At 30.9% G+C, this 13,340-nt stretch overlaps 1 protein-coding gene across 1 annotated transcript in view; it reads right to left on the bottom strand.

The window, feature by feature from the left end:
• The window catches only part of LOC117167082 (disintegrin and metalloproteinase domain-containing protein 10), a 418,983-nt gene that overhangs the window by 130,650 nt on the left and 274,993 nt on the right, over window positions 1-13,340 (bottom strand). Inside the window, exons 5-7 of the mRNA XM_033351703.1 lie at window positions 10,337-10,580; window positions 4,075-4,224; window positions 3,093-3,277 (exon numbers count right to left, since the gene is read on the bottom strand). Of these exons, the coding sequence (XP_033207594.1) occupies window positions 3,093-3,277; window positions 4,075-4,224; window positions 10,337-10,580 (579 nt within the window). The remainder of the gene's footprint in view (window positions 1-3,092; window positions 3,278-4,074; window positions 4,225-10,336; window positions 10,581-13,340) is intronic.

Genomic DNA, 13,340 nt, shown 5'->3' with positions numbered 1-13,340 from the left:
CCGTATTCTCTCAACAATATGCTGCCTGATGGTCAGCAGCTTTGACTTGTTAAGTGTGTGATAACGGTTCCGGAGTTCGCGCGCGAACTTTCGAACCTTGGCTGTAAAATTCCTGCCAGATGTGATCTAGTCAATCACATATTGAATGCGGGACGCGTACTGTCTTGCCCAGCCTATCTTTATGGCAAGTTGATGCATTCGTCTTTTGGTCTTATGATCAGCCGTTGGTTTTGTTTTACGGTTCGCATCGGCCAAAGCTCTCGCTGCATTATACACACAATAATTGATAGCCCAGAGGTCGGATTCACCGGAAAAATGTCCACGGAGCTCGTCATCCATTTCAGCCAGATCTTTAGGCTTGAGAGAAACCTTGGAGTTGATGTTTCTCCGGGTGGTAAAGCATCGCTCTTCATCTATTGAATGCCTGCCCGCGGTTGGTCTTAGTGTCGCCTCTCTTTCCTTGTTGCCGGCTTGTTCTAGCTGTGGTAGAGTAGGCGTTCCGCTTACATAGCCCCTTTTACGGAGTAGTTCAGCATGGTTTCGCAGACGTTGCTGCGAAAAGTGCGATAGCTCAGGGTGTTTCTCGCACCACAGAGCATGCAGCCGTGCCACGTAACCCCGTTCACGGGCCACACTCGCATCGTAGTAGTCTAGCAAGTCGTGATTCAGTTGCTCCGTCCACCCAAAGATCACGAGATCCTGCCGATCCATCGCATTGAATCCATTTTCATTGGCTCCCCCAGCTCTAGATTGGTCGGCACTGTTGGCCGACCCATTGTCGGGAGCCCTGCGCGTTCTGTTGTTTTGAACCGCACTTACTGCAACTATGTTTGGTGGTGTCATTGTTGTTCCCACGAGAAGCTAGGGAAAGGGGTTGGTCCATCCTTGCAGAGCCCCGCATGCAAGGATAAGGCTGCGTACTCTGAGAGGTCGCCCGGTATCCCAGAGTCACCGTTCTAGACACAGGTTTGAATACACTTATTTTTTTAATATTGATGAGTTATTTTAATTTTAAATATGTCAGAGCTAAACTTTTTTCTATTAAGGGATTAAATGATCTCAAAATTCTGTAGAAAATGTGGGATCATTCTCTATATAATTTTATTACAGGAATAGTTTATATTTTAATGCTTTCTTACATTTTAAATATCTTCCTTCATAATCAATATTTTTTAATATTCTTGATCTCATTTTGAAGCTATTTTTTCACAGTATCATAGTAGCTTATGAGTATAAATCGAGAAAAGTACCTGATCAAATTGCAAGGATTTGAAGTTGTAACAAAAAGTTAGAAATATTTCAATATTCTTTGTAGTAACCAAAATATTTTTGTAGAATATACGAAACATATAATCATAAAGTTTCTATGAAATTTCCTCAAAATATATATTTATTCAATTTTTATTCCGATTTGCCTACACATAAGATGTTTTCAAATTTTTACAACTTTTTTGTTATAACTTCAAGTCCTTGAAAATTCGATAAGACAATTTTCAAGATTTTTACTCATCATAAGCTGTTATGATACTGCGGAAAAATAGATTAAAATATGAGCACAACAACAATAAAAAATATTTATTATTAAGGAAGTTATTAAAAATTTAAGGAAACATTGAAATATACGGTTTCAAATTTTGTATTTGATAAATATTTCCGTCTTCGGTTTTCATTTTTTTAGCATGTTTTAAAATTTTTTACTTTTAACTTTTTTTTGAAGGGGTTTTATTTTTAATGGACAATGGTTTTTAACAATTGAAACTTTCTGCAATTTTACAGTTATATTCATGTTACAATATATTTTTTTATGCTGTACTTTGTCAATTATTAATAGTTTATTCAAGTGCTTATATACTACATGGGTGCATTTTATTATTTTAAATTTCTAGTGGACTGATTCCTACTTGAAGTATTTTTGATAAATAGGATCTGAGATATCTTGTGAGAAATACGGGCTTATTTTTAGTTTTTTATTAATATTTAACTCTTAACATGTACTTTCTAAAGAATTTAACCAAAAAATTCTTTAAAATAATTCCATTTTGCAACTAACACAATATATATTTAATCAAGAAGAATAATTTTATAAGAGAAAGAGGATTTTTTTAAATACATGAATTTTCAAAAAAATAGTTTATTTTTCAAAAAAATAGTTCAGTTTCAACCAAAGCGATGAATTTTCAGCCAAGAAACTTGATTTTCTTTTGAAAAAAAAAATAAATTTTAACAAAATTAATTAGTTTTGAACCACAAAAAACGAATTTTTAAAAATGAGGTTTAATTTTTAACCATAGCAATGAATTTCCTACCAAAATACTTCAATTTTAACATAAAAAGAATGTTTTTTATGAAACAGTATAATTTTTAAAAAAATTACTTTTTAAAAAAATTGATACTTTTCCTAGAAAGTAGAGTATTTTTTCAATGAAGCGTTGAATTTTCAAATAAAACGTGAATTTTCAACGAAGAATATTAATTTTATACCAAAAAAAGACGAATTTTCAACAAAATGCGTTAAAGAGATTTACTTTTTAAAAAATGTAACATAGTAATTAGTTAGATTACCTGAAATTATCCTATAATGATGTGTATTACAGGTGGATAATACTTGATTTGAGCCAGATTAATCTGGATTACTTTAGATTAAGAGTTAATAATGCGGATCGCAAGTGGATTATCCTGGATCTGAAATACTAGTAATTTTATCTAATACAGATAGACAATTTCTGATTATAACTAAATTACTCTTGGTTCCCAGTGGATTACTCTGTATTTACAGCATCTTACAAACCGGATTACCTGATTTACTTAACATTTTATCGATTACAGGTGGCTAATTTTTTATTAGAACTGCATCACTCTAGATTACAAGTGGATTACTCTCTATTTACTTAAATTACTCCGGATTATAATTGGATTACGCCAGATTACCAGTTCTGATAACCGAGCGATCTAGTGGATTGCTTGAGTTATTTCTCCCTCGATATTGACCAATCGAGCAAAAGCACCCAAGTTCATTGAACTTTGTTTAATAATAATAAAGAGCAAAAAATGAATAAAAAAATAATAATAAAAATAAGAAAGAGCTAGCTCACCTGTATATTTGTAAATCGAGTTAACTCTTTGAACGTGTCTGGTCATAACTTCGATACAAGCTTCCTCCGTGCCGTATCGAGCGAAGAACTGATGATCAGCTTGCAGATAAAGCATACACGTAGTTTTCCGAGGATCCACTGTTGCCCGTTTTTTTAAATTTCTAGCAAATCGCTCTCGGTATATTCTGTAAAGTTAAAAAAGACGACACTAATTTAAGGGCCAATCACATCAATTTCCTATGAGTACGAGGTCTGTCCGAAAAGTATCCAGCCTTGTGGTATACCATGAGTAAGAAGTTAATTCGGATCAATGGAGATGATCCAATCTCCAAAGAAACATAACGATGGTTTCCGAACGTGAATTATTTAAGTTTTTCGCGAAATTTAATGAACGCTCTTTGTTCGGTGCACTCCGTCATCCTAAAATACGGCGCGTGCGTGGTCAGACGTTTACTCAACTGGGTATACGAATCAACTAAAGATTCATAGCTCCATTTCACTTAATAGGGGGTCTCACAGAGGTCTCACCTAACTGGTAAGTACCTGTTTTGGTAGCACCAAAACTAGATACAAAATTGGAACACAAGTTGGGATACCTTCTGAACAGACCTCGTAGATTGATACGCGTATGTAAAAGTACATGATATCAAATTGCCACTATAAATTTTGTTTCAGCCTCATATAGCATTTTGTAAAATAGAGTCTTTGTTTAAAACTATCAAAACCATTTACGTACAGAAGAATGAGCAAAATATACTATAAGTTTCTTTTTTAAGAATGTGATTTTGACCATTTGTATCGAATATTTTTCTAATTAAAAATTTTAATTAATTTTTTTCTAAAGTGTTGATCTCTATTGCGACAGTGTCAAGAGACAGTCTAATACAGTCATTTTTCAATTGGTGGAACAATTGGTAAATCTTCGAGTATATCTTTAAAGCTGAAAACACATAAGAAGTTAAGTTTGTTATCGTGATTTTACCTGTCTAAATATTCTAAGTCGTAACGTTTCTCTGGTTTCGAAGCTTTCAACTTTTCTTCTTGCGAATAAAACCCTCCGTGTTGTTGAACCTCGTTGTCTAGTAGATGCTCGTAAAATGACTGGGAGGTTTTATTGGTATCATTTAATTTTCTGAAAGCAACGTGAAATTGGATCTATAAGACTCTGTTATAATTTAACTCTATCGACACAGTTACCATAAAACTGAACTATTGTTACCAATCGCTCACGATTAAAATTGCTTTTAACCATGTTTGAAAATATTGTTAAAAATCTGAAATGATTCAATAATTTAGTTTTTTATTTAACGAAATAGGATAGGGGATAAGGCGCATGCATTTTTTTGCAACCGAATTTAAAAATATTCATGGCTCATTCTTTTCTTTCTAGAAAAACATAATTTAACTTTTAATTCTCCAATTTATATTGTTTAATACGACATTAACAACGCTTACAAATTCTGTTGAAAAACTGAAAATAATTAGCAGTTTATATTTTATTATGGGAACATCTAATAATTATAATAATTTCGTAAGGATGACGATATCCCTTGATCCAGAAGTCACCATCGATTTTTTTTAAGAAAAGTGAATTTATAAAGAATTTGTGTATTCCAAATAGAACAAAATAAAAAGGCGCGATATTGACGAAAACTCGAATTCAAATATTTTATGGAATTTTGTTTAGACAAAATAAAAAAAATCTGCCCGCCATGCGGACACATTCTCGTCCACGCTGCGCGCGCGGCTCGCTTCGCTTGCAAGTTTGAGCGCGCCTAGGGCGCGTAACTGTTGGTTCTCGCGCTTCGCGCTCGATGTTGTATTTATCTCGCGCTTCGCTCTTTTGGCTTTAATGAACACATTCTCATCACGTATCTCGTGCTTCGCACTTGATTTTGTGCAACCTGTCAACTTTTCTACATTATACACAACACTTTTATATCAATTATAATACATTTTTTATGTAACTCTGCCAGGGATTACTTATTAAAAAATTGCAAAATAAAAAGCAAATTGTATTTATCATGATTATTTTTGTATTTGTTTCTTATTTTGCTTTTAATTGTATTCTAAGCTGCTCTGAAACATGTATCATTTCAATAAATTTATATCATTACAATTCATAACATGCATAAAAATTGAATCATACTAATTCTTATTTCCTTGTTTTTATAATTTTTTATTTTTAATTAATTAAAATTTTAATTTTTAATTTTAATAGGACCTCTATATGGGGTCCTATATAGGAGCCTATGTCCTCTTTCGTCTTTTCTGTGCTTTTTCCAAAAAGTTCATTTTAGCATTTTTCATCTTATGTTTTACGATTAAAAGAAGATGTACTCGGCCAATCGAAAAATGATTAACAATAAATTTATAGATCTTTTTAAGCGAACAACTTTTGTCTGGTAATTTAAGTTCATACCTTCTGTCGTTTTATCGAACAAATTTAATATTTTTATTTTGAATGATATTTTTTACAACTAAAGCAAAAACTACAGGTCCTATCAGAAATTATAGCTCTTTTTTGGATGAACAATTTTTGTCTCATTTTTTTTCGTAGCTTATATCGAAAAGTGATTCATTCTAAATTTGTAGTTCTTTCCAGGGCGCGCAATTTAAGCTTTTTCATTTTTTTCGTATCTTGCATAGTTTGACCAAAAAATAGAATTTTTCATTATTTTTGACACGATAAAATTTGAAATGCTCAACTTTTCGACCAAATTAAAAAAGTTGTTAGTGTAGTCCTGTAGGGCTATGAAAAATCAAAGTTTTCCTTCTGTTGATTTTTTTTCATATCATGCGTTGTTTGGCTTAAAATATTCATTTCAGTTTGTTTTTTTGGATTTTGAAAATGCTCTAACTCTGACAATTTTCTTTTTATAGAAAAAAGTCAGAAGGATAAATTGTTTAAGTTTTAAAGTACTATGAACAACCGTGCATAGAATTTTTACATCTTGAAAAAATCTGGTTCCAAAATTTGTTGGTGCGATCAAATTTGGAATTTTCAACTTTTTAACCAAATTGAAAAAGTTGTTATCATAAACTTGTAGGGCTTTCCAAAAGCAATGTTTGTCTTCTCCAGACTTTTTTCGTATCACGCGTTGTTTGGCCTAAATTGTTCGTTTTAGTTTTTGGATTTTGAAAATTATAATTTTATAAAATTATAATTATAATGATAATTTTTGATTTTTCGAAAAAAATCATCAGGATAAATTGTTACATTTTTTAAATACTATGAATAACCATACAGAGAATTTTTGAATTTTTAAAAAAGTGGTCTCAAAAAATTTTCAAAATGTGCCCACTTTTTGAATTTTCATTTAAAATGACTGTCTAACGAACTTGTCCTTTAGTTTAGGACACTAAACGAGTGTACCAAAGGGCAATCTAATAGATTACTTTTTTCCAAAGTTATCGTGTTCACAAGCAGACACACAGAAAGACATACATACAGACATACAGATAGACAGGCAAAAACATTCGTAAAAGCCTGTTTTTCGGATTCAGAGGGTCTCAAAACGTGGACATTTGACAAAAACTGGAGGGGGGGGGGTGGTCAAATTTTACACAAATCTAATACCTTCTCTGATGAGAATGTAATAATGCAAAAAAGTTTGCACTTTCGACAAAATCGAATGCGAAGTACGAGATACATAATGAGAATATATTCGTTAAAGCTGAAGGAGGTTCGACAAAAGAGGATTCTCAATCACTAAATAGAAGTTATCGATGTTTTGACCTTAAATTTTTTAAAAATTGCGCACAAATGTAGGGTAAACAAAAAGACTGAGCGTGTACCGCAAAGTGAATGCATCATCGAACGGGAAGCGCGAAAATCAATAATCGCGCGCCACAGGCGCATTCAAACTTGCTAGCCACGCACACAGAGCGCTATAAGAACGTGCCCGCAAGGCGGGCAGATTTTTGTTTACAATATATATTTTTTAATCAGATTTTATTACAAACTTCTAGATATTTTTGCTTAAGGAAACTTTTCTTTTTAAATTTTTTTCGTCTTTCGTGTCCTTTTTCCAAAAATTTATTCTAAAAATTTAATTTTTTTATTTTCAATCTTATTTTTTACGATTAAATGAAAATCTAATCGTCCTATTTAAAAATGATTAATAACAAATTTATAGATCTTCTTTGGTGAACAACTTTTGTCTTTTAATTTTAGCGCGTACCTTGTGTCGTTTTACAAAAAATATTTATTTTGATAAATGTATTAAAATAATTTAATTTTTTATTTTAAAGGTTATATCTTACGATTAAAGAAAAAACTAAATGTCCTCTAAAAAATTATTCATGAAAAACTTGAATGAGTCTATTTATATTTTTCATAGCTTGCGTTGTTTGTCAAGAAATTAATCTTTTTAGTTTGATTCATTTACGAATAAAGAAAAACTGCGCATCCTATACAACAGTAATAATAAACATTTGTAGCCTTTTTTTGGATGAACAAGATTTTTTTTGTAGCTTATGTCGTTAGTCCAAAAATTGAATTTATTTTTAATTTTTAATTTTTAATATTTTATTTTACGACTAAAAACAAAAACTACATGTCCTATCGAAAAGTGATTGTTAAAAAATTTCTAGATCTTTTTAGGGCGCGTAATTTTAATTCATTCAATTTTTTCGTATCTTGCATAGTTTGACCAAAAAACGGACTTTTTGGACTTTTCATTATTTTTCGTACGATAAAATTCTAAATTTTCAACCAAATAAAAAAATTTATTATTCAAAAATTAACGTTTTTTTTCTCTTGACTTTAGTTCATAGCATGCGTTGTTTGGCTTCAAATGTTCATTTTAGTTTGTTTTTTCGAATTTTGATAATGCTCTAACTCTAGTGATTTTTTTTATAGAAAAAAGTCATTAGGATAAATTGTTTGAGATTCTGAATACTATGAATAACCGTTCATAGAATTTTGAAGTCTTGAAAAAATGTGGTCTTAAAACTTTTGAAAACGTGCTCACTTTTTGAATTTTGATCCTAAATAGCTGGTCCACGAACTTGCTCTTTATTTTTAGGCCTTAAAAAGTGTGCCAAAGCAGAATCCAATAATTTTTTGAATGTAATCGTGCCTACAGAATACAGACTACAGACAGACAGGCAAACACCTTCGTAAAAATCGTTTTTTCTGACTCAGTGGGCCTCAAAACGTGAAGATTTTATGAAAACCGACAAATTGAAATTTTATATAAAACCAATACCTTCTCATTAGATGAGAATGTAAAAAATCTTAGTATTATCATATTAGGGCGTATTTTTTGTCTACAGCACCTCTAATCGTAAGTTTTATTAAAATTCGTTGTATAGTTTTGGAAATATTAATAATCTAAGAAATGGTGGTGCCAAATTTAATATGACGTTGCATGTTCTTTCAACCAAATAGTTGAATTTTTAAGCTAAGAAGATGATTTTTAGGAGATATTTTAAGGTTTAACCAAAAGCTAAATTTTTGACAAAAAAATTTCATGTTGAGCCAAGAAAGTCGAGAAAGTATACTTGAAATTCAACCAGAAATATTACTTTCCAAAAAAGGGTTATTTACGAAAAAATAATTGAATTTTCAATTAAAATGACGAAGTTTCAACCAAAAAAATTTTATTGTTACAACACAGTTTAATTTTATGCCAATTAGCTAATTTTTAAAACAGAAAAATGAATGACTGCAAAGAAGAATTTTTTAATGTCATAAGGATCGATGATATTTATTTTTGTTCTGAAATTAATTAATATTTTTGAAAGATATTGTTATTAATTAACCTAAGTATCATGACTCTAAAGGGGATTTTTTATGTATTGCAAAACAAAAAGAAATATTATCGATATTATATATCATATTATATTATATTATCATATTATATTATCATATATCAACCGAAAAGGATTTTAATTTCAAATCAAAAACAGTTAAATTAAACCAAGAATGATGAATTTTCAATGAAATTGTTAAATCTTTAAACAAAGCAGATTAATTTTGAACAAAGCAGTTGCATTTTTAACCAAACACAAACAACAATTAATAAACTTTCATTAATAAATATAATATAATTATTAAAATATAAAATAATTAAAACTTATGATCAATATCATTTAATTTTATTATTAAAATGTAAAAAATGCAAAAGATGCATTTATAACAAAAGTAGGAGAAGTAGAGGAAGTAGGGAAAGTGAGGAGAAATAATTGTTGCTAAATGTAGGGTCAATGAGGCTATGGGGATTAGGGAAAGTATGTGAAATGTGGGAAGGATAATTAGGAGAAGTGAGGTGAAATAAGGTTAGGGAAAGTAGAAGAAATGGTGGGAAATGACGTGAGTGAAAGTTGAGGAAGTGAGAGGAGCTCCTAAATTCTAACAGAAAATTTAGAAGGGAAGGGGAAGTAGGAGAAATATGCAAAATACAGAAAATAAGGGGAAGAAAAGTAGGGCAAGTGAGTGAAAATGAATGATAGTAAGTAGGGTAAATAAGGGAAGGAGAGCAAGGGAAGGAGAGTTCTGGCCAATGAGATGCGGGGAAGTAGAGTGAAGTGAGCGCAACTAGGGAAAGTGCTTGAAAATTGGGTTGTAGAGTAAAGAAAGTAAGAAGAAATGTAGGGAAAGTGAAGAGAGGGGGAAGTAAATATATAAGAAGTTGGTGAAGGGTGGGGAAGCGATGATGGGGAGGCAGGGGAAATTAGGGGCAGTTAGGGAAAGTAGAGGAATGTAGGAGGAGTAGGAGAGGAAAAGTATGAGAAGAAGAGTTTTAAACTACTTATTTCCTTCTTAACAGCATACGAAATCCTCCATTGCAGGCATAGTGAACCTACTTTAATTTTTTTTTTTAATTTTGTCAATATTTTCAAATATAAAAAAGTTTAAATAACTTGAGGAAAAAAATTCTAACATTATTATTAAATAACTTCAACTCGTTACTCATTTTTCGATTGAGGGTTACACAAAATAACATTTATATTTCGTATTTAAAAATAGCGTCAGTCTCGCGTGACATTCGTGGGGTCCACAAAAAGTAAAAAATTTTCACAAAAGCATGGTGTAACTCAAAAATCACTAAAAATATCGTCACGTAATATGTGGACGCGCCCCGTACATACTGGCTCATTTATCTTTTCCCTAGAGCCTGACTGATACAGTCTTGACGTGTTATTAATTTAGTGATGCACAATGCTGAAGAATAAGTGGAGAAAGGAAATTATTTTGAGGGATTTTCCCGTATAATGAAGAGGAAAACTGTACTTACCGATCTAGAGAGTCGCTTAGGGTGCCATGATGCAGATCGTGACTGGCACAACGAAGAGGACTTGGTGGCGTCATAACGTCAGAAGCACGATACGCTATGGTATGATAAGGGGGTGATGTGTCCTCATCTCCGGGCAAATATCGGCTTGTAGGTTCGATATAGTACTCCTCAAATCCCGTAACCACTGTGCCGTCAAAAAGACCGTCATCCGTGACAACACCTTGCACCACTGCATTTTCATCCTCTGAAAAAAGAAAAATCCGATAAGAATTTACGCTTCATACATTTCCTAGGGACATATTTGAAATCCGATTCATCGATTTAGGATAGGTTTCACAAAAAAGATGATACGAAAAATATGACTGATGGAAAAAGTAGAATAAGCGAATTCGACATTTTAATAGATATTTTTAAATAATTATTCTTTCATAATATTTATAACTTTTATTCGTTATCTAAAGAGCAAGGAAACCCATATTTTTAACATCATTATCTCCACGAAGATTATAAATAATATGGGTCAAAAAATAAAGAAAATAAAAAATAAAAAAACAGCCCAGCCCTGAAAATTTACATTTTTGGTCTATTATGCTTTGTATAAAAAATTTAAAATATCGATAAATATCCACAAATACCGAGGAGCAAAAGTAAGTTTGATGAATTCGTAATTCTCGAGTTTTAAAAAAAATGCTGATATTTATGTTTTTTCGTAGGCGACATAATATGTCCAATTTCCATGAATCTCTTAAGATTTGAATATTTTCAGATCCTCAGAGATAAAATTTAATTTTTATATACCTCAAGAAAGTTAAATAAGTTTCAAAAGTTTTGCGAACTATGTGCAATTAAATTTTAATTTAGGCGAACTTAGGTACAAGAAAATTTTTAAATAAAAGTTTACAAATCTAGAAAATCGTCAATATTTTCAAAAAATTCCTACTAATTTAAAAAAGGCATTCTATCAGTTTGATGGAGACTGATATAGCTTGGAGGCCAAGTAATTTTTTCTAGATTCCATTCTTTCCGATAGAATGGCGAAAATTCGATTTGTCAAAAATAAATTTTTTCGATTTGTAGCAGAGATTTTCTTCAAAAAAAATTAAAGTGGAGCTTTGAAAAATATCCAAATTTAACAATTTAAAGAAACCCCGCAGCCAATTTTCAATTTTGTTCAATTTCTTTCGATCAATTATTTATTTTGACTCAAAAATCTTATATCTAAATAAAAAATCAGTCCAATTTTTATGGAACTTTGCCTGATTTGAAATCGAATTGGTCATATCTTAAACAATTTTTTTAACAATTAGAAACTTCCTCGCTCTTAAAATTCAACCAAAAAGAAATTGAGAAAATGACCAGACTCTGCATTTATATAAAGATTTAAAAGTGCGTTAATAACAAAGTTTAAAAAGCTAAGGTTAAAAAATGAGAATATTTTAGCCATTGAAATGGCCAGACCATAAATAATTGCCTCTAAGAATAACTTTATTTCTTCAAACTTTATAAAAATGAGATTTTGTCCCAGAAAAACTGAAAATATTGAAATCTTACAAGATTTTTAGAAACTGGGCATATTATATAGTAAACGAAAAAATAATTGCAATGATTTTTGCAAAATTCGGAGAATTACGAATTGCACGAAGACTTGTTTGTTCCCAGCTAAATCAGGATCCTGATGATTCTGTTTTAATATTTCACACAGGTTTTAGGGGATCTAAAATAAAACTTTTTAATCCCGAAATGTTTCTCATTACGAATTCTATTTTTGTGTAGGCCCACCCTAATAAACAATTCTTAATTTTCATAAAGGACATAAAGATATTGTTAAAAAAATATATATTTTTACCATTTATTTCATTGATTGGTTAGGTTCAATATTGACAAAGTAAGTCTGAGTGCCAAGCTATTCTGAAGATGTGCGTTGAGATCTTATTTTTCTTTATGAGATGTTCTTTGACCTTGATAAAAAAATTCCCTTTATGAAAAGGTTTTAGCAATTTACATGAAATACATTTTTGTATTAAAACCTTCATTCTGTATATATTTACGCATCTTCATTATTTACATGTTTACGCAACTCAAATAACATATTAAAGAAGTATCTGATGCGCATTTTTATATCCCATTTAGATAAGACATGAAATAAAGCTTTCTTATATAGCGGTTGTTTCAGACTTCCAAAATAAAAGAATCACTCTGAGAAAAAATGTTTCTCAGAAGTTTATCAGTGAATTGGTAAAGCTAAGTAGCATCTGTGATATTCAGATTTTCCAGGTTACTACGGCTTTTATCATAAGGGCAGAAAGTAATTTATAGCGTAGAGTAAGATTCCCTGATCCTTAGGGTGTCCTGAAAAAATACAAGATCGACATCTTGATCACGCACTTTGTAAATCTATTCCATTTCGTGTAAATATAAATGCATATTTTTTTTATTGAAAACAAAGTTTAAACCGTGGTCCTTGGGTCAAAACCTACCCAATAGGATTAAAACTACTACTTAATATTAATTTTCATACCAAAACAAGTACTTGGCAGGAAATACAACTAATGGTATCAGGCGCTGAGAAAAAAAACAACTGGAGCCTATAAGACTCAGAATACTAACCATTATCGTGAAAAAATACCATTTAAAGGGTTTAAATTTTTAATATATTTTCTACATTCCTATAGCGATTATAGCGTAACAAGACGTTTAAGTAGTAAAATATCCAAGGAATTGAATGTAAAATGTTAAAAATGCACAATTTCACATTCCAATCCTAAAAAATTGCACTTTTTTATGCTTTTTTATACTTTAGTATTTTTGTTCTAATTTCGTACAGTTTTTTTTTTTTTGACAGAACCTGGTATCATCAATTTTATTTTCTGCAAAACATTTCTACCAAAATTAACGTAATTCATATAGATAATCATTTTGGGGCGGTTTAGGTTCCAGATTCTGCAGAACAGGGCACAGCATGGCAAACAAATTACACGAAACTCTCAATTTCCGTAAAGTGTCT

This window comes from Belonocnema kinseyi, chromosome 2, assembly GCF_010883055.1.
Source record: "Belonocnema kinseyi isolate 2016_QV_RU_SX_M_011 chromosome 2, B_treatae_v1, whole genome shotgun sequence".
Taxonomy (NCBI): domain Eukaryota; kingdom Metazoa; phylum Arthropoda; class Insecta; order Hymenoptera; family Cynipidae; genus Belonocnema; species Belonocnema kinseyi.
This window is presented reverse-complemented; position numbering and strand designations above follow the sequence as displayed.